The sequence below is a fragment of the Kogia breviceps genome, chromosome 5 (genome assembly GCF_026419965.1).
Source record: "Kogia breviceps isolate mKogBre1 chromosome 5, mKogBre1 haplotype 1, whole genome shotgun sequence".
NCBI lineage: Eukaryota > Metazoa > Chordata > Mammalia > Artiodactyla > Physeteridae > Kogia > Kogia breviceps.
Window position 1 is genome coordinate 82,498,718 of NC_081314.1, and position 20,616 is coordinate 82,519,333.

Here is a 20,616-nt window from a genome sequence, read left to right on the forward strand (position 1 = left end):
GAGTAATAATATGGAGTCATGATAGCTAAACTCAATAATAAATCACTGGACAAACTTAATCCCTTCATTCCATAGATAAAGAACTGTGAATCCTAGTGAAGGGTTTCTTCACTTCTTTCTGGCTTTCCTTATCAGTGGGATATTGCAAACCAGGGAGATAAAAATGCCTGCTTTTGGCAGTGCTACCAAAATACTTACTTGCCCTCAAATGAGATGAATATGGGTGGAATCTAGGACTTTACAAGCCGACTGTGCCGTTTAACTAATAGCATTCTCAAACACAGTGACATGTAGGCCTCAGCCATACATGAGAGCCTTGACATGAGATTGGTCTGCCTTATGGTGTATTCCCTGGGCCCACTTGGTTTGTTTTTTTGAGTCCAGGTCCAACATCTTTGTACTGTCCTTTGCAGTGCTGAGATGGTGTATTCCCAAACCTTATAGAAGCTTATAAAAATAGCTAGAAATAAGTAAATTGCCTCCTAGTTCCAGTCATTAAACAGATACTCCTCTTAAAGTTGTAAATTTGAATTAAATTGGTTTAGTTTTCCCATTTCTGCCTTTCGTGTCCACACTAAAAGCTTAATGTGGTAAACTGCAGTTAAGCCTTCAGCTTCCTGTGTTTTTTCCCCATCTTCACTGCTCCCTCTGCCTATCTTAAAAGGTTGCTCAGATGACTCAGGCACTGTTCTCTGCAGAGTTTGATATCTGGATTTATTTTTCTGATGTGAGCCTCTCTTTTCACTTGCTCTCCAGGTGAGCCTGGCATTTGCTAGGAACCAGAGTGGAACCGGCAAAGTGGCCAGCAACAGAGTCCTGATCCAAATGGAGAAAGGGAACCAGGCGTACTTCAACCTGGAGTGGGAAACTTGATAGGAGGTCAGAAGTACTTCAGTTTTGGATTCTCATTTTCCTTATTTTAAGGAACTGAGCACCAGAAGGTAGAGATTGAGAAAGGGAAGAGAGACATACCAAAATCTTCAGCGTGCCCTTCAGATTTCAGTTGTAGCCTTATTTAGAAAGTTCTGGACAGTGAAAAATAATAGTGGAATTATAATTCGTAAGCAATCACAGCTGCATGACAGGTTGTTTCCTTGCATGATGCCATTCTTGGAACACTAAGAATATAGTAGTTTAAAACAACAAAGAGGAGTAAAGATTATAATAATTTTGGGTACTACTTCAGGTGTTACCATTTCTTAAGTTTTTTTCATTTCATCATGTTGCTGAGTTTTTCTTGAGTTGCATGGTTACTTAAATTACCTTTTCTGGCCATTTCTATAACTGTATGCAATTGTTTTTGGTATCAACTCTGGACATTCCCATTTCGCAACTCTCTTTCATCTTAAAATCTAGTCTGGGACCTGAGACGGAAATGTTCACCCCACTCAAAAAAATAAAGACTGTGATACCCAGTGAAAGAGGAACTGCATAGTTCAAAGTACAACTAGTTTTTTAAAAACATACTTACATACTAAACACATTTGAAAGTTGCTTCTTCCAACACTTTAATAGGGGTCTATACTCATGAGGAATTCTCAGTCTCTCTTTCTCTCTGCCTCTCTCTCTGTTTCTCTGTTTCTGTCTCTCACTCTCTCTCTCCTCCCACCTCCTTCTCGTGTCACACATGCAAACATGGGTATAGAAAATTGCACAAATAGAGCTTGATAAGTTTTTACAAGGTAAACATCACAGTAATCAGCACCGTGTGTGTGTGTGTGTGTGTGTGTGTGTGTGTGTGTGTGTGTGTGTGTGTGTGTGTGTGTTTTAATGCCTCATTAATCCATAAATAGGATTTGAGTTTTCACTGGCCCTCTGGTTATAGTTATTCATCTGCTTCTTTCCTCAGTAATGGCAAAACTACTTTCTGATTTCCATTCTTACCAAGAGAGACCTTGAATCTTCTTTGCATTCAGAGGTTATAATCGTTATGTACTTCATAGTGATAAACATAACTCTGGTCCATTTTTTTTGTTGTTGAGAAGTCCTAATTGCCAATTTTCTTCCATTCATGTTCTGGCTATTACTTATTCTCCATTCTCCTAATCATTGTCACTCTATTTTGTTTTGCTTCTCTATTTTATTCATTTCAGTGGCATCTGGAAATCTCTTTTTCTGGAAGACCTTTGGGGCTAAACCTCATCAGACAAACAGCAGTTTGACTTAGCAGTTATTATTCTAACTTCTTCTTGATAACTCTTTAATATATCTTTTATCTACTCAGTTTATTGTCACCATTTCTTTTGCATCAAAATCTCACTGCAAACCTTTTTCTCTTTGATATAGATTGCTATGTATGCTGATCTTATTCATTCTTCACAGGTTGCTTTTCCTCAAAGTTTTCATTTTTTTGACATGGTCTCAGATGCCGATGACTCTCTGTTGAACTTTGAGCCTTTCTTCTTGTAGGAAAGTTTGCTTTTGTACCCATTTCATATGTCTCTTTTACTAGTTCATTTTCCTAGTAAGCAAAAGAAGCTACATTTTAGGTGAACTGTGTTTTCTTTTTAGCATACCCTAAATAATCTGTCATATCATTATTTGAAATTTCTTGCCCTAGATACCAAAACTGCAAGCAATTGAAGACTCTTGTCAGTGTTACAGGTGTGTTTCAGAGAGGAAACTGTGGTGGTTGGGGCCATAAGCCTACTAGATTAGGAGGCTGTAATCTAGCTCTCTTTGACTGGCATTACTCAAATCATTAGTGATCTTTGGATCTTTTTCTGATAGTTTCCTCATTCATAAACTAGAAAAGCCAGGTTTCTCTGGGTTGTTGTAAGGAACACCTGAGAGTATGTGAATAATGCTTTGAAAATATAAAGTACTGTATAAATGTCAAGTTTCAATTCAGACAGATTGAAAAGGTTTTGAACATTGGTTTGAGTAGTAATTTAATTACAGAGGTGATATGAGTTTTTATTTTGTGATACTCAGTGTTTAAAAGTCTCCTGAACTTCTCTTATAGCAAAGAGTTATCAGGCAAAAAAATGTTTAACTGTGGTGCTCCTAGTCTGACCTCCCTGCTGCTGTAATATCAGTGTCCTAACTATCAGACCGCTTTATTTCACTTCTGTATATCAAATTTTAGGTTTCTTTGAATATCCCTTCTTTCAGTGTCTTCTGCTATAAATTTACTATCATTCATGTAACTTTGGACTGGGCTAATCAGATTGCCTTCCCATTTCTTTAATTTTCCCGTACCCCAAGTGATTGATGATTTAGTTTTCCATATGACAACTGCCTTTCAATTGACCCAAAAGCTTAAAGGAGTCACAGCTCCATCTCTTGATGACTTTTTATTGATTTCTCACTCAAGGGGCATGTCACTGAATTTTTTTTCCCCCCATATGTGCTTCATTAAAGAATATTAAATAGAAGACAGAACAGGAGAAGGAAACAAAACTAAAATTTAATTAAGAACTCTAAATAGAATTGTAATGTAAGAGTTCATTCTTGGATTTTAAGATGTCATTCTTGGATTTCATCATATTAGGCTAAAGAGTAAAGTTACTGTAGAGATGTGTAGAATTAATAACGTGCTGTATTTTTTGTTGGCCATAATTTCCTTCATACTGTTCACCAGTATCAACCTTTAAGAATGCTCTTTTTCAAAAAGTCTTACCTCTGTGCCTTCGTTTGGAGACTTCTCATTTATTGGAAGCTTTTATGCTCTGAAGTTGCCATTTCTGTTAGTTGTATGCCTGTTAACTCCTTTCAGACTACTTATCATTTAAATTGTCTTCTGCCTTTTTCACTCTGCCTATATTTTACACATTTTACACTTGTATTCTTTCCCCATTTCACTCTGCCCATTTCATAGAAATTATTTAATTTTATTTTTATTAGATAATAAACATGGTTTAAGGCCAAAAGGTACATAAAGGCTTTACTGTAAGTGCCTATCCTTCCCATACTTGTTTCCCATTCACCTCGAGCTCTCTATGTAAGTGACAGGTATTTACAGTTTATTGTGACTCCTTCAAGAGATATTCTGTACAATAAGTAAATTAATGCATATATATTCCTTCTTAACCCTTTTGGAAAATACAGTATGGTACCATATTAATGTACATTGTTTTTCTTTTTTATTTTTCCTCCATTTATATCTTGGGAGATAATTCCATGTCAGTATATGAAGCATTCCCTCATTCTTCTTACGGTCTTATGTCAGCTCTGCCTTGATCTGAAATTTTAGACACTCTGAGTATTCATATAGTATTTACCTGATGGATTATGTGTAAATAATGATCTCAGATTCTTTTCTTCATGCACAGAAAACCTTATTGTTATAAGTAAACAAGCTATTAAATTCTAATAAGATAATGAAATTATTTTTATCTTTATAGTTTGAGTCAGCTTGGGTACTGACAAATATTGCTTCAGGAAATTCTCTTCAGACCCGGATTGTGATTCAGGCAGGAGCTGTGCCTATCTTCATAGAGTTGCTCAGCTCAGAGTTTGAAGATGTCCAGGAGCAGGTAAAAAATGAAACAAGTAAATAGAAGCGGGTCAAAGAATACAATTTTTCCCTTCACTCTTCTATTCAGAGTCTCAGTTTTACCATTTGGATATGACAATCCATGGTTCATCACAGGGAGTGTTCTAGAAATCTAAACTTAACCAACATAGAAAATTTCATAGTGAATATAGGCAGAATTTCTCCTAGAAACATAAAACCATTTTTCCCTTCCAACCCTGAAATTCTTTAAGTCCTGTAGATATACATTTTAGACCATGTAAGCAGTTACTGAGTTTTTTCTTGTAGTAATCTCTAGTGTTGATTGATGTAGCAAGTCTTTGCCACTTTTGTGCAGAAAATCACTTAGAAGACATGAAATTTTAATTACTGCAAAATTTGTCAAATTCATAAATATAAATCATTACTAAATGAATATGACTTTCTTCTACAGCTTTATTGAGGTGTAATCAACCTACAGTAAACTGCATATGTTTAAAGTGTATAATATGATAAGTTTTGACATATGTATATACCCATGAAACTGTCATTACAGTCAAGATAATTAATATATCCATCATCCCCAAAAGTTGTGTAAAGTTTTCTGCATTTTGATTGCTCTTAAATTCTTGGCTCACTGTTTTCTTTTGTAAGCAAGCTTAAAATACATTTGTAATCAGCTGAGTAAGCCACTTGGATCTCTGCTAAGTTCTAAGGGCTGTATGGAATGTTACTTAAGGGTAGGGCCCCCTAAGATTAAGAATATGTATAAGAACTGGTACCTTCTTTTAATAAGTTTACTCCCATGAGTATTCACATGTATACTTATATAATAGTATTGATCTTCTTCCACCAATCCCACAACTATTTCATTTGACTCCCTGTTGAGTGAACTTAGGGGTTTTAATAGTTAATGTCCATGTATAATATGTTGATTAACTACTGTATAATTTTGTAAAGAGTTATTGTGACATGTTGGCATCTTTTTTGAAAGAATTATGAGAAAATTAAACTCTACAACCTGTCATTAATAAATAATTCTTTCACAGGCAGTCTGGGCTCTTGGCAACATTGCTGGAGATAGTACCATGTGCAGGGACTATGTTTTAGACTGCAATATTCTTCCCCCTCTGCTGCAGTAAGTTTCTTTTTCTTTTTTTTGTGTGAGTAATAAAAATATGGGTAGTTCCTCAGAAAGCAGTGCATCTTTGGAAATCATTTTGGATTTCCTAGTGTTACTTTTCATTATTCATTATTTCATATTTTCTTACTAGTTCAGATCATTTCCTTGGGCATCCTATCTTATTCAAGTGCCAAAATTTTGAATTCCTTGTGTTAGAATTAATTAAGCTTTATTGTTGTGAAGAAGAGCTGTTTTGAAGACATCTGTTTATCAATAGCATTAAGTGGTTAAATATTTATATTATGCCATCAGATAATTAATGCCCATTATATCATTTACCATTGCATCATTATGCTTATAGGTTATTTTCAAAGCAAAACCGCCTGACCATGACCCGGAATGCAGTATGGGCTTTGTCTAATCTCTGTAGAGGGAAAAGTCCCCCTCCAGAATTTGCAAAGGTAAGGATTATGCTTGTGGGAAATTGTCAGAAAAAAGTACAGTTAAAAGAGTCTAAGAACCCATATTAATGTGAATAGAAAGAGAATAATTTGTTTCTAGAAAAATAGGTCTTTTTGTTTATTTTTGTTTGAATTTGGAATAAATTTTCACTGTCTCTAAAAAGCTCTGAATTACTCTTAAAAACATGGCATCTTTTGTTTGTAACAAAGTATCTAAAATGCAGAATTTCCTAGCTTTAACACTTAGGAAAATTCCTTTACCTCTCTGATCCACAGAGTGTTTTGACAAGGAATCTCACTCTGAGAATTGGTATATATTCAACTTTGCTCTTTGAAATTGTTTTCCTTGGGCTCTGACTACCTCATCAAAGTAAACTGCAAGGTTATTGACAGCATTCCCAAAGATGGAAATGTCACTTGGCCACTTACTGCTCCATCTCCAGAAGTATTAATCACACCAGAAGTCACCAGGTGTGTGCCTGGTTGCTTTCTGGAGTTTCCCCCCTCATTTCTTGCTTTTATTCTGTTGAATTTCATAATCATATCATCTTCCCTTTATAGGTTTCCCCCTGTCTGAATGTGCTTTCCTGGTTGCTGTTTGTCAGTGACACTGATGTACTGGCTGATGCCTGCTGGGCCCTCTCATATCTATCAGATGGACCCAATGATAAAATTCAAGCAGTCATAGATGCAGGAGTATGTAGGAGACTTGTGGAGCTGCTGATGTAAGATATCTTAAAGTGTGTCTGTTCTTTTGTCTCTAATATTAGTTTTCTAGTTGCTGATACTCAAATATTAATGCATTATACTGATTTATTGTGCTTTAGGCTACTGTCTTGTTACTTTTTTATACTCATGTCAGATCTGTTTGATTGTTTTGAGGGTTATAAAGAACCTCTCACTCTTCTGCTGTAAGCAGCCCTTTAGCAGAAACATTTGGAAAACTTTGATCTGTGTAATTCTAGCTCATGATTAATGACCTGAGACCAACCACTGGATAGCAGAAGGCACCCTGCCACTAAAAACAGTCATTTCTTCATCTTTTTGTCTCATTTAGAGCTTAACCTAGACTAGTGTCAGACTTTGAATTTTATTTTGCTATATCTCTTTGTGATGCCTTTCATTTATGAAGTGGAAAATTTACTGATGGCGTAAATAATTTGAGACTGTATTAATCAAATTTTTAGAAAACAATATCGAAGAAAAAAATTAGAGTGATGACATAATGGGGAAATAGTATAATTACAAGTCATGTGAAAGTTATTGGAGTAAGTACAAAGTAGATGCAAGGAAATATTGCCCCAAAGATGACATGTGGAATGAATTAGATAGTATAATATATAGAATATAAAACTCTGGGGTTATAGACTGGGTACGGATCAGTGGCATAATGCTATTGTGAATCAAAAGCAATATAATGCTGGAGGACCCAGAAGTACATCATTTAGAATCTGGGAGAGTAACCTTTTGTACTCTTTAGTCTCTAGATTACTAAATATTTTAACCATTTCTTTTTAGTCATCGGATCTTAAATGTGGAGAAACTGGCATAGTTTTGAGAAGAGTGATCAATCTCATTAAAGGGGAGAGAAAATAAGATATTTAAGGAAAGTTAAAGGATATTAACTTACTTAGCCTGAAATCAAGACTTAATATCTGTCTTCAGATATATAAAAGATTTGTGGAGGGGTTTTTCAGACCAGTAAGTCAGCTGAGGTTTAGTAGAAAGAGTCTACTATTTGAAGTATGAAGCCTGGCTTCAAGTTAGCTCAACTGTTGATATAATTTTATTCCTGTGAAAATTAAATGATTTGTAAAACTTAAAAGTGCTGTATAAATGTTACTATCTCTTTCCATTATCTCAGCAACCATAGAGACCAAGTAAGAGGAAATGAAACCTGCATTAATGAATGAGAGGGAAAACTTGGACTCCAGGTGATTGAATACCTGGGAAGGGTTATTAGAACAGATTTGTAGTTTTTATCCAAAAATACTAAGCAAAAGGAAAGACAGCCTTTCTTGGGGACACCAAAAACATTTCCTCATCATGATAGGGTTCCTTTAATAACCATCATAGGTACCTTTCTGCTCCAAGAACAGATCACATATTAATTTCTTTTGGGTTTCAGCCCTAAAGAAAAGAGATTAAAGATAGAACTGTTGGATATAACACATCTTTTTATGGTTGCAGGCATAATGATTATAAAGTGGTTTCTCCTGCTTTGCGAGCTGTGGGAAACATTGTCACAGGTGATGATATTCAGACACAGGTATGAATAAATGGTAACTATTTCTTCTTTCTTTCAGAAATAGCAGATTGACCCCTCATGATTATGTTTCTGTTACAGTATTTAACTCCATGGGGAGAAATGATACTTTGTTTCATTAATGTTTGTTAAAAGTGTTGGCTTTGACAACTACTTTCAGTACCTTCACTATCTCTGTCTTGACCTATTGCTTTGTGGCAATTTTGGGTTCCCCTATGATGTAACTTATCCTTTTGGTTTGGTTTATTTCCCACTACTTCTACTTGAAGGGGTTCTTGTGAACATCAGAAGCCTGTAGTAGCATCCTTTCTGTCATCTTCATCTTATCTTCCCTGATGGCTTCCTCCTTTTTGTACACGGTAAGTTTCCTATGTGAGAAGTATCTTCCCTCCTAGTTCTTAATGTCACCTTCTATTCCATCCAAATTTTATATCAAGATACATCACACACAGTGGATTGTTCTAGCCATTTTTCTTCTTGATCTCTCAGATGCATTGGCATCATCCTTAAAATTATCTTCCTAGGCTTCTGTGGTGTTGAAGTATTTTGGGTCTTCTGCCTCATTGACCATTTATTTCTCCTTAGCAAGTTCCTTTACCTGTTCTTTTCTGTTTATGGGATTATCCCCTGGAGGGGATTAGTTTTAGCCTTAGCTCTTTCTTAGCCAGCTCTGACTTTCAGCAAGACATTTAATATCTTCACTTTTCTAATCTCTAAAATTAGGAGACTGAATTTGTTCTCAGGTGTCTTCCAACTCTTAATATTTAACTTTAAATTTATTCTGTCCACAAGGGAACTCATTAGTTTTCCTGGTGTATCTGGATCTCTGCTTACTTACGTTCCTGTCTCAGTGAATGGCCCCAACAGTTACCCAAGCCAAAAACCTGGACGTTAGTTTGTTTATTCCCTTTCTGCCAGCTTTCTCATCAGTCACAAATGACTGCCACTTCTACTCATTCCTTGCAGTGCTTAGTTCAGAAATTTCTTGTACCATTCCCATATCACTAGAAGGATGCTTATAAAATGCAAATTTGATCGTGTCATTTTCTTAAAATCTTTTTATGGCCCCCTATTGTCCTTGGACAGTGTTTAAGATCCTTTAAAATCTGGCACCTGTATAATGAAATGCTGTGCAACAGAATGAAGGAGCTAATAGACATGTGTATGGAAAGGTTTCTAGGTTCTGTTGTTTAAAAAGAAAAACAAGGGGCAGAATAGTATGTAGGATATATTACCATTTGTGTAAAAAACGGGCAGGGAGGAGAGGAGAAGAAAACAAAGTATGTTTTTGATTGTATTTGCATAAAATTTCTCAGGAAGCATACACAGGAAACTAATAACATTGGTTGTCTCTGTGGAGAACCAGGTAGCTGGGGTATAGGAATGGAAAGGAGGCTTTTAACTATATAGTCCTTTTTATTTTCTGAATTTTAAAACCATATTGGTATATTTGCTATTCAGAAAAAGTTTCTGTCTGCCCCCTCCCATGCCACCCTCTGTGCTTTTGCCATGTTTGTTCCGCTGTATTAGCTATGACCACGCTCACTTCTGAGATTTAACACATGGCTTGCTTCCCTCTGCATGGAACTTATGCTTCCATCCCCATCCCCATTCTGACCAGTCCCTCACACAAATCCTCACTCTGCCACTAATGCCTTTTCATTCTTCAAGTCCTGCTATTAACATTTTCTCCGAGAAGCTGACTCTTAAATTAGGCGCTCCTTGTTTTTTTTTCATCCATCATAGCACTTACCACACTGTATTGTAACTGTCTACTAGATTGTAAGCTTGTAAAGGTGGAACTGTGTCATTCTTCATCATTTTTGTTGCTTCTACAATAGTCCCTGGCACAGTGTATAGAGACTCAGAAAATATTTACTGAATAAATGAAGTTCTGAACCTATACATCTAGTTCCAACCTCTCTCAAGTTCCAGTCCCATGTCTCCAGTACCTGTCTCGCCTTCTCATCTTGGTTTTTCCCATTTCAGTTAATGGTACAACTGTTCACCCAGTCTTGAAACTTTGCAGTCATATTTGGTGTCTCCATCTCTCACACTTTGTATAGCAAGTCAGCAGGTCTTACTGATTCTTAGTGTTTCTAGATCCACATCTGATTACCTTAGTTTGGGCCCTGTTTTCTCACATGCAGGGGTTGTTGCTGTACCTGTCTTATTCATCCTCCTGCTCTCCCAGGCATTTACCCCTCTTAGTGTATTCTTCCTAATAACAGCTTAATCTTTCCTAAAATAACTTTGTTCACATTATTTTCCTCCTAGAAACAATGAGCTTCTTTAATGCCTGTGAGATAAAGAACCATTTCAGCATTTTTTCATTTCTAACCCTTCTGTCTGCTGTGTCCTCCCTCTTCTTTGCTTATGAAATCCTGTCTGTGTTTCAAGGTGTTTCCCCCCCAACCCCCTCCCATGAAGTGTTTTTTTCCTTACTAATACTCCTCCCCAGGTATTCTTTAACTTCTGACATGCTTATTTTCCACACCACATCTTTGGCATTTAAAAATGCTTTGTGATGTCTTTCACACTGTTAATTTGGAAAGACTGTACCTGTTAAACCACAAGTTTTGTTATTTTTTGAGTTAATTTAATAGGCAAAAATTGGCTTCATTTTAATTTGCATTTCTTTTGTTACTTTGTGAGGTAATTTTCTATTAAAAATGTAGTTTCTCTTACCAATTTACATATTAAAGACAGCAATGCTTTTTTCCATTGCAAATACTTTTTCACATTGTGTGGTGTGCATTTTAATTTTCATATGAGTTTTTGACATGCAAAAATTTCTATTTGGTGAAATTTTAATTTTTCCCCTATAATTTCTTCTATTGTTTTTATGCTTGGAAAGTCCTTCACTGTCCCCAAACCAGCTATTAACTAATATTTTCTTCTGCTTTATGGTTTCTTTTTTATATTTACTCTTTAAATAGGTTGCAGATTTATTTTACTAACTGTTTGGGGTTAAGAATTGATTTTTTAAAAATTTTCAACTAGTTACCCCTTATTCTAGTACCATCTATTAAATAAGACTACCAGTCATTGGAGGAAGAAAGGATTAATTTTATTACATACTTATTAATTCTTTATAAATACTTGTATTTATTTCTAGACTGGATATGCTATTCTTTTGTTCAGTGATTGATTCTTGAGCCTGTCACATATTATTTTAATCATTATAACTTTATGATTTTAGTTTCTGGTAGAGTAGATCTCCTTGTTCATGTATATTTGTCTTATCTTCCTCGCCTTTGTAAGCTGTTTGATAGCTGGGGGCATATACTTTTAATCTTTGTATCCCATAAAGCACCTGGTATACTTAACTAAGCATGTATTGATACCTTGACTTCCAGGTAGAGAATTATCAGAAGACTTAAAAATCTGAGACCACTTATGAATTTCTGGCCACTTGATACATTTACCCAAAAGACATTTTATTTTATTTTTATTTATTTTTAAATTTTTTTATGCATAACACTTTGTTTATTCTTAAAACCTCTGACTAATTCTTTTTTTTTTTTTTCCTGGTGGGAAGCTATTTTATTTTATTTTAATTTTTTTATTTTTTTAAACATCTTTATTGGAATATAACTGTTTTACAATAGTGTGTTGGTTTTTCCTTTACAACAAAGTGAATCAGTTATACATATACATATATTCCCATATCTCTTCCCTTTTGCATCACCCTCACTCCCACCCTCCCTATCCCACCCCTTTAGGTGGTCACAAAGCACAGAGGTGATCTCCCTGTGCTATGCGGCAGGTTCCCACTAGCTATCTAATTTACATTTGGTAGTGTATATATGTCCCTGCCACTCTCTCATTTCGTCACAGCTAAAAGACATTTTAATATGCTGTAGACATAGGAAAGTGAATAAGGCATATTGTGCCATATTAAGTATGTTTAGCAGTTGTGAGTGTATATAATGAAACTGCTTTGATAATCTTAGAAATGAATTCTTATTAGCAGTGAATACTTTTTTACATATATAAAGTTATTTCTCATATTTCAAGGAGAGATGTTATTTCTTTGTCTGTATTTTCCGAAAATAAAGTCTTTGAGTTAAAGGTTTACTTCAGTTTGGATTAATACAATAAGTAAAATTTTCAAACTTTTTTCTTTAGGTAATTTTGAATTGCTCAGCTCTGCAGAGTTTATTGCATTTGCTGAGTAGCCCAAAGGAGTCTATCAAAAAGGAAGCATGTTGGACAATATCTAACATCACAGCTGGAAATAGGGCACAGATCCAGGTAATCTCATAGCACCTGTCTTTTTTTCTGTATTTTTATTAAGGTTTTTTTTCAGTCAGCCTTTAAAGTATGTATAATTTTTCATTATTGCCTTGGAGAACACTAATTTCCAATGTTGTCTTATTTATTAGTCTACTTACGTTTTTTAATCCAACATTATAGAGGTTAAATCTTTTGAAACTTACACTTAGGCCTTGGTTTTTTCTCTTTGCCTTTAATATTTGATGATTTGTCAAGATCTGAGAAATAGTATCTTGTATTTTCAAAATGTTTTGATGGACTTTATGCTAAACAGATTGGCTTTACTCTTGCCAAATAAAATATTTCTTTTCTAGTGGACCCATGTGTTGGATTGCTTCAATTTTTCATGACTCTTTGGGGACCCAGTTTTCTCTAAATGGTTATCTGCCCTTTACTTTTGTCCTTGTATTAGTGGGAGAGTAATCCAAGTGAAAGGCTAAGCCGTGGGCCAAATGGTTTAGAATAGGCCATGAGAAAGGCTGGAATAATGAGTTGGAAAAGATATACCATAGACTTATGGGACTTTGAGCTGAGTGGAATCGTGGAGGTCATCTAACCCAAGATTCGCAATTAAAGATGAAACTGAGGCTCAGAGAAATAAAATGATTTGCTCAAGGGTACTTCTAGTAAATGACAGGACCAAGATGAAGCGCCTTTCCACTAAATTTTACTGACTTCCTTCAGTGGTGTAATAGAAAGAGTTCTTGACCAGGAAATCATGGTTAGTCATCCCCAGGAGGCTGTCAGGGACTGAGATTCATAACTGTGGCATTTTATAGCATGCATCAGGGTGATTTCAGCTGCACTTTATTGTCTGCTACCACCAGGCTCTCATATAGAATTCCTGTTTTTTGATAAATGAAATGATAGGGACCCATTTTAGGTTCTTGAGCTAAGGAGAAACATGAAGAAAGCAATTTGAGGAAGACTACTTTAGTATATGAGAGGGATTGAGTAAAAGTACTCTGTGGAACTAAAGGCTATTTTGGTAATCTGTGTGGGAGGTGGTAGCTTGGAATAGAATGGTGGCAGTGCTAAAGGAAAGGAAGAGATGGACTTAGGACATTCTGAATTGAGAATGTAAAGGAGACTTGGTGACTGATGGAATTTAGAATGAATAAATAAATAAATAAATATAAAAACAGCCTTTGTAAACTAGAGAGGTTTGAAAGGAGACCTGATAAAAAGAGCAGATGATATGTTTAAGGTGGTTAGCAGATGTTAAGTAAGCTGTCAGCCACGGGCTGGGGCCCCAGTGAGAAATGTGGACTGGAGAGGTAGAGCACACATGTGAGAGTGGATGCTATGAGAGAAATGAGAATGGCAGAGGAAAAGAAAGAAAATTGAACTTTTATAATTTGTTATGGTGAGTGGAACAAGAGAGAAAAATAAAAGAGAAAAGAACCCAGGTAGAAAACTAGGAGATTACAAGGTCACAAACTCCAGGGAGGATGTTGTTAGTGATACTAAGTATAGACAAAAGGTTAGGGATAATGAGGTGTTAATTCCTTCCAGTTTATTTTTAATAGGGGAAGGGTGTCATTAGTGAAGCTAGCTGAAAAGTTATAATTAGTGTCATGAACAGTTTTACAACTCTTGTAATTTCCCTTTCCATTTAATTTTTTCATTCCAGACTGTGATAGATGCCAACATTTTCCCAGCCCTCATTAGTATATTACAAACTGCTGAGTTTCGGACAAGGAAAGAAGCAGCTTGGGCCATCACAAATGCAACTTCTGGAGGATCAGCTGAACAGATCAAGTAAGTACTAGCCAAGTAGTGTCTTGTAAATTAAAGGAAAATTACTGTCTCCCAATTAAGAGTGCTCAACTCTAGCCTCTTGGAAGAGGCTAGAGTTGCTCCCATAGAGTGCTCCCATTCTCTATTGCTGAAGATAATTCTGGGATGTGAGGAGGAAGGCGTAGTTGAGGTTTGAGGCGATTGAAATACTTACAGGGGTGGCTTGAGCCTACTCTCAAGCTGCTTGATCAAAAACATCTTGGGTAGTCTAGAAGGTTACTTGTAGAATTCTTAGAGTCTAACTTTAATAGCTGACTCTTGCTATTTCTAGTTTAGATGTCTTAATAGTAGAATTGGACAGACTTGAAAGATATGTATTGATATGCCTTAAAATAAAGTGCCAAATTCAGTAGAGGCAGGTCTCCTAAAGGACTATGTAATTCAGTAAAGGGAGAGGTCTGTGTATTAGCTTGAGACTTAAATGGACCCTAGGGCAGCAACTTATAATCTTAATGGCTAGAGTAGGCATAAATATGGATAGGAATCAATTCCTCAAAGGAACATCATATAATCAGATGGTTAATTATGGATATATACAGTATTTCAGATAGAAAAAAAAAAGAAGAATGGAACCTAGACTCTTAGCCCGCCTTAAGATTCTTTGGGGAATTCAGATGAGGAGAAGATGGTTACCAGTGAGTGTTAAAGCAGTAACCCCTTCTATATATGTAGTAATATGGAGGAAACATAGCTACTTCTGATATTGTTGCTTTGTGGGTTAAATGTAGGTGCTCAACCAGTGCTGATTTTTTAGTGCTCTGTTGGGAATTTCAACATGAGAAGGTAAAGTGGTCCTAAGATTTCAGAAATTGATCAGAAAATAAGATTACAGAAAATAAGTATGTACCTGAAATAATACAACTTAAAAAGATTAACACAATTCAGTAGCTATTTCGGTAAAGTTCATCATGGATAGGTTAGCCAAAAAGGACTTCAGGTGGTCTTCAGAGCATATTTGTAGGGGATTGGGTCTTTTTTAACCTCCTAAGTTCCGGTCTGGGGTACTATGATTTTTAAGTATGCCACCACCAGATGGCAGTAATATGAAGTAATATAGAAGTTATTAGAACAGTTGATAGTTGTCTTATGTTCAAATTCAGATTTATAATTATTGTCACTATATTTTATACCAAATGTTTTCTTAATTGAAATAGTGAAACTGTACATGTACATATTTTAAAGACATTTTAAAATACTATGGTATCTTTCATCAGAAAGTATTCAGGGGTATTTTGCTCTGTTAGGAATGGAATGCCTACTGTCCCTTTTTACAATTCAGCATAGCTATTTATAATAATGGAGTTAATTATCAGTCTCCTAGCAGTTTTTTCTTAACTGGGTAAAGAGTTATCTTGAAAGATTATTATAAAACTATTACAGTCCAAATTATAGAAAATAAGCTGTCTTTATTACTGATAAAAGACATCTGTGTGGCTTCTGCTTATTGTTGAGAAGACAAGATTTAGATGCAGGAACCAGTTAGAATAACTTAGGAAGTATTCATAATTTTAGGTTAAATATAATCAAATGCTAATACATACTACGGTTCTTAAAAATGAAGGATAAAGAATGTTGCCTGGAATTAAAGTTTCATGAAAGAGATGAAACTTGATATTTGGGTAGAGATTTGGCAATTTTGGAGGAGAGAGAATAGCATGAGGGAATATGCACAGTAAATGTTATTGGAAGAGGCAAATCAATCTTGCTATAGGTTATTCTTTTGCAGGGATGAGGAATTAAGTAATTGATGGACTTTGAAAACTGGGATGAAGGCCTTAACCTTGGGTATTGGGAAGACTCTGGAGTATCTTTAACATTGAGAGTGATATGAAGAAGATAGTGGTTTTTTGTTTGTTTTTTTAATTGGCCGTGTCGGGTCTTAGTTGCGGCATGCAGGATCTTTGTTGCCGCCTGTGGGATCTTTTAGTTGTGGCATGCGGGATCTTTAGTTGCAGCATGTGGGACGTAGTTCCCTAATCAGGGATCGAACCCTGGCCCCCTGCATTGGGAGCGTGGAGTCTTAGCCACTGGGCCAGCAGGGAAGTCCCAAGAAGATAGTGTTATGAGGAGAGGAAAGAGAGCAATTAAGATGCCATTGCAGTAGTTTAGTATACTGTGATGGCCAGAATTAATGTAATAGCTGTAGGGACTTCGCTGGTGGTCCAGTGGTTAAGACTCCATGCTTCCACTGCAGAGGGCATGGGTTTGATTCCTGGTCGGGCAACTAAGATCCTGCATGCTGCTAGGTATGGCAAAGAAAAAAAAAGTGTTGTAGCATGAGGTATAGGTCTAGATATGGGAAAGAACGATCTGTAGGACTTGGTGGCAGGTTACAGATTGCAAAGGAAAGGAAAGAGCCAAAGATGACTGGAGAAAAAGGTGGTGCTGTTGATAAAAATTAGGACACAGAAGAAGCAAAATCTTGTTTGAGAGAGATGGCTTTACTTATTTATTTTTATTTATTTTTGGCTGCGTTGGGTCTTTGTTGCTGCGTGCGGACTTTCTCTAGTTGGGGCGAGCCGGGGCTACTCTTTGTTGTGTCATGCGGGCTCAGTAGTTGTGGCTTGCGGGCTCTAGAGCGCAGACTCAGTAGTTGTGGCGCACGGGCTTAGTTGCTCCATGGCATGTGGGAATCTTCCCAGACCCAGGGCTCGAACCTGTGTCCCCTGCATTGGCAGGCGGATTCTTAACCACTGCACCACCAGGGAAGTCCCAGGAGAGATGGTTTAAGACACAGTGAGTTTGTTTTTCATCAGAAGAAATATTTGAGAAACATAATTCACTTTTCCAGATAGTAAATTCTTATGGACTAAATTTCCTTATCCAGAAAATTTTCTTAATGGAAGCCTTTTCTGCCACAAAAGCCAGCTAGTGTCAGTGACCAGTGATTACTTTATCCAGGTGTTTGAAATACACCACCTATTGGAGCCAGTTCCAGACTTTAACCATAGAATTGTGCCTGTTTTCCAGTTATCTTTTCAAGTCTTCAGACTTTATTGAGGAAATACTTCTTGCAGTGCTTTTCTCAAAGTAATATGACTTTCCAACTCCTATACAGCCCAGGTCCTCTGGTGACCTGTTTTGCTTTTTGGTGCAAAATACTATCTTTGGAGAAACTTGCATCAGTAGTGAAATACCACTATGGTGGTCTTAAATCTCCAGAGATGAGTGGTTGCATCAGAAAACAGCACCTTAAATTCCTCTGATCTTATAAGGAGGTATAATTTAAGTGGCTAGAATTGGGAACCCAAAACTCATTTAATGAACTGTGCCATAATAATAATAATACCATATTTTTGCAAATATAAAAAACCTCACATCTTCAAAACTCTGGATTTACTTATTAGCACATTTTTGGGTAGAGTGTTTTTTTTTTTTTTGGCTACACCATGTGACATGTGGGATCTTAGTTCCCCGACCAGGGATTGAACCTGTCTCCCCTGCATTGAGAGCACAGTGTCTTAACCACTGGACCACCAGGCAAGTCACTGGGTAGAGTTTTTTAATAAGAAAGTTTTAGTCAGTATTTATTCATTTAATTATATACAGGTTCTAGAAGCTTTCTAGAACTTAAAATTTGTTTTTAATTCTGAACCAAGTTTTCAGTACACTGGTTTTCATAATAAAATTTTTCACAACCAGACAGTATTACAACAGTAAATGAGGTTTTTAAAGGCAATGTAAGGATTAGAGGTTACTGAGCCAAGATTTCTAGATGGGAGAGAAAATCATATCAAGCATAGACCAGGATCAAGTTTGCAGACAATTTGGAAATTCTGAACAAATCTCTGAAATCCAGTTGGTGTTCTATAGACTTGCCTATATAGGCCAGTGAAGTTTAAGTGCAGACATGTAAGTCATCTGTTTAATTAACTACTCTAAAATTTTGCTGGGGTTTAGTGACAGACTTAGTCTTTGATTCCCAGACTTTTCCAGTTGAGGAAACTGAGGCACAGAGAGATCAGATAACTTGTCCAAAGTCATCCAGCTTTTATGTAGCACAGCTGGGATGTAGTAGTGGTGGTGATCTCTGGGTACTTTTAATTTTTCTTTATGCTTTTCTATGTTTTTCAAATTTGCAGCAACTAACATAATCTAAAGAGGCTTGGTTTTGTTTTTTTAAGAAAAACAGTGAGAATTATGTAGATATGTTGAAGGAATGGTTAACAGTTTTCAGTGACTACAGACTGGTGTAAAGGAAGGGGAAATGGTCAGAAATGGCTTTATGCCTTACCTAGTCTCCTTATGACTGACCTAGTCTATATATCATCTAAATTGTCAGTAAATATTTAAATAAAATTACACACAATACTGTTAAATTCATTCCTTTATAAATAATAAAGCTAAATATTACATAAAACTTTAAAATATTAAGCCTTTTTAAAGAACATTTTTAGATTTACAGAAAAATTGAGATAATACAGAGTTCCTGTATACTTCCCTCCCTTCTAAGTTTCTTCTAGTAAAATCTTGCTTTAGTGTGGTTACATTTGTTATAGTTAATGAACCAGTACTGATACATTATTAGCTTAAGTTCATATTTTATATTAAGGAATATTCTTTATGTTGTACAATTATAGGTTTTGATGAATGTTTCCACCATTGTAGTATCATTCACTGCTCTAAAAATCCCCTCTGCTTCACCTATTCATCACTACTCCCTTACTTCCATCCCTCAAATCCCTGGCAACCACTATTCTATTGCCTTTATAAAAGTTTTCTGTTTCCCAGAATGTCATATATTTGGAATCATATAGTATGAAGTCTTTTCAGACTAGCTTCACTTAGCAATATGCATTTAAGGTTCCTTCACATCTTTTCATGGCTTGATAGCTCATTTTATTTCTTTTTATCACTGAATAATATTCCATTGTTTGAATGTACTACAGTTTATTCAGTCACCTATTGAAGGACATTTTGGTTGCTTCTAGTTTTTGGCAGTTAGGAATAAAGCTCCTGTAAATAATTCTTGTACAGGTTTTTGTGTGGACATAAAATTTCATCTCAATTGGGTAAATGTCTAGGAGTGTGATTGCTGGATCATATGGAAAGCTTTGTTAAAAAGACAAAAACAGGGCTTCCCTGGTGGCGCAGTGGTTGAGAGTCTGCCTGCCGATGCAGGGGATACGGGTTCGTGCCCCGGTCCGGGAAGATCCCACATGCTGTGGAGCGGCTGGGCCCGTGAGCCACGGCCGCTGAGCCTGCGCGTCCGGAGCCTATGCTCCGCAACGGGAGAGGCCATAACAGTGAGAGGCCCGCGTACCACCAAAAAAAAAAAAAAAAAAAAAGACAAAAACAAAAACCTGCCAAGCTGTCTTTCCAAGTGGTTATCCTATTTTGCATTCCCACCAGCAAAAAAAATGAGAGTTGTTTCTTCACATCCTTACCAGTGTTTGGTACTGTGTTTTGGATTTTAGCCATTTTAACAGATGTGTAGGGGCATCGTTGTTTTGATTTGCAGTTCCCGAATGACATATGATGTTATGTGTCTTTTCATATGCTTTTTTGCCATCAGTATATATTTGTTGAGATCTTTTGCCCATTCTTAAATTCTTTGTTTTCTTATCTTTTGAGTTTTAAGAGTTCTTTGTACACAATAGAATTGGCTTGTTGGGCTTGTGCTGGCTTTAGCACCAAGTGTGTCCTGTTTCAGAGGTGTGGTTACCTATAGAAACAAAAATGAAATTAATCAAAAGTATTCTATTTTGAAGAATCACTCATAGGCAAAGTAAGAGAGTATTCCAGTTTCTTCGAGTCTAATTGTGGAGGGAAAAAAGAACGGTGATGGTGCCAGAGAACTGTTGTTTTGTTTTTTAAAAAAATTTATCTGTAGCTTTTTTTTGACAGAGTGTAGGTTGTATGGTTGAATGGGTGCCTACTTTTATTTCTACAGTGAATTTGAGGATTTCCCTTCTACCAATTTCATAAAAGTTTTATGAAGTTAAAAGCTTTGTTTGACTAAATTGTTCTTTGTATTAATTTAGGTACCTCGTAGAACTGGGCTGTATCAAGCCACTCTGTGATCTCCTCACAGTCATGGACTCTAAGATTGTACAGGTTGCCCTAAATGGCTTGGAAAATATCCTGAGGCTTGGAGAACAAGAAGCCAAAAGGAATGGCACTGGCATTAATCCTTATTGTGCTTTGATTGAAGAAGCTTATGGTAAGATAGATTGTTTAATAGATGTCCTGAAATTATTTTTTTCTTTTTTCTCCATGCTTTTCTGGCTTG

The 20,616-nt window shown here is 36.1% G+C and overlaps 1 protein-coding gene across 1 annotated transcript in view; it reads left to right on the plus strand.

Annotated features, from left to right (window-relative positions):
• The window catches only part of KPNA1 (karyopherin subunit alpha 1), an 82,330-nt gene that overhangs the window by 55,114 nt on the left and 6,600 nt on the right, over positions 1 to 20,616 (plus strand). Inside the window, exons 6-13 of the mRNA XM_059064395.2 lie at positions 4,347 to 4,478; positions 5,506 to 5,594; positions 5,941 to 6,040; positions 6,602 to 6,765; positions 8,231 to 8,309; positions 12,438 to 12,563; positions 14,218 to 14,345; positions 20,369 to 20,547. Of these exons, the coding sequence (XP_058920378.1) occupies positions 4,347 to 4,478; positions 5,506 to 5,594; positions 5,941 to 6,040; positions 6,602 to 6,765; positions 8,231 to 8,309; positions 12,438 to 12,563; positions 14,218 to 14,345; positions 20,369 to 20,547 (997 nt within the window). The remainder of the gene's footprint in view (positions 1 to 4,346; positions 4,479 to 5,505; positions 5,595 to 5,940; positions 6,041 to 6,601; positions 6,766 to 8,230; positions 8,310 to 12,437; positions 12,564 to 14,217; positions 14,346 to 20,368; positions 20,548 to 20,616) is intronic.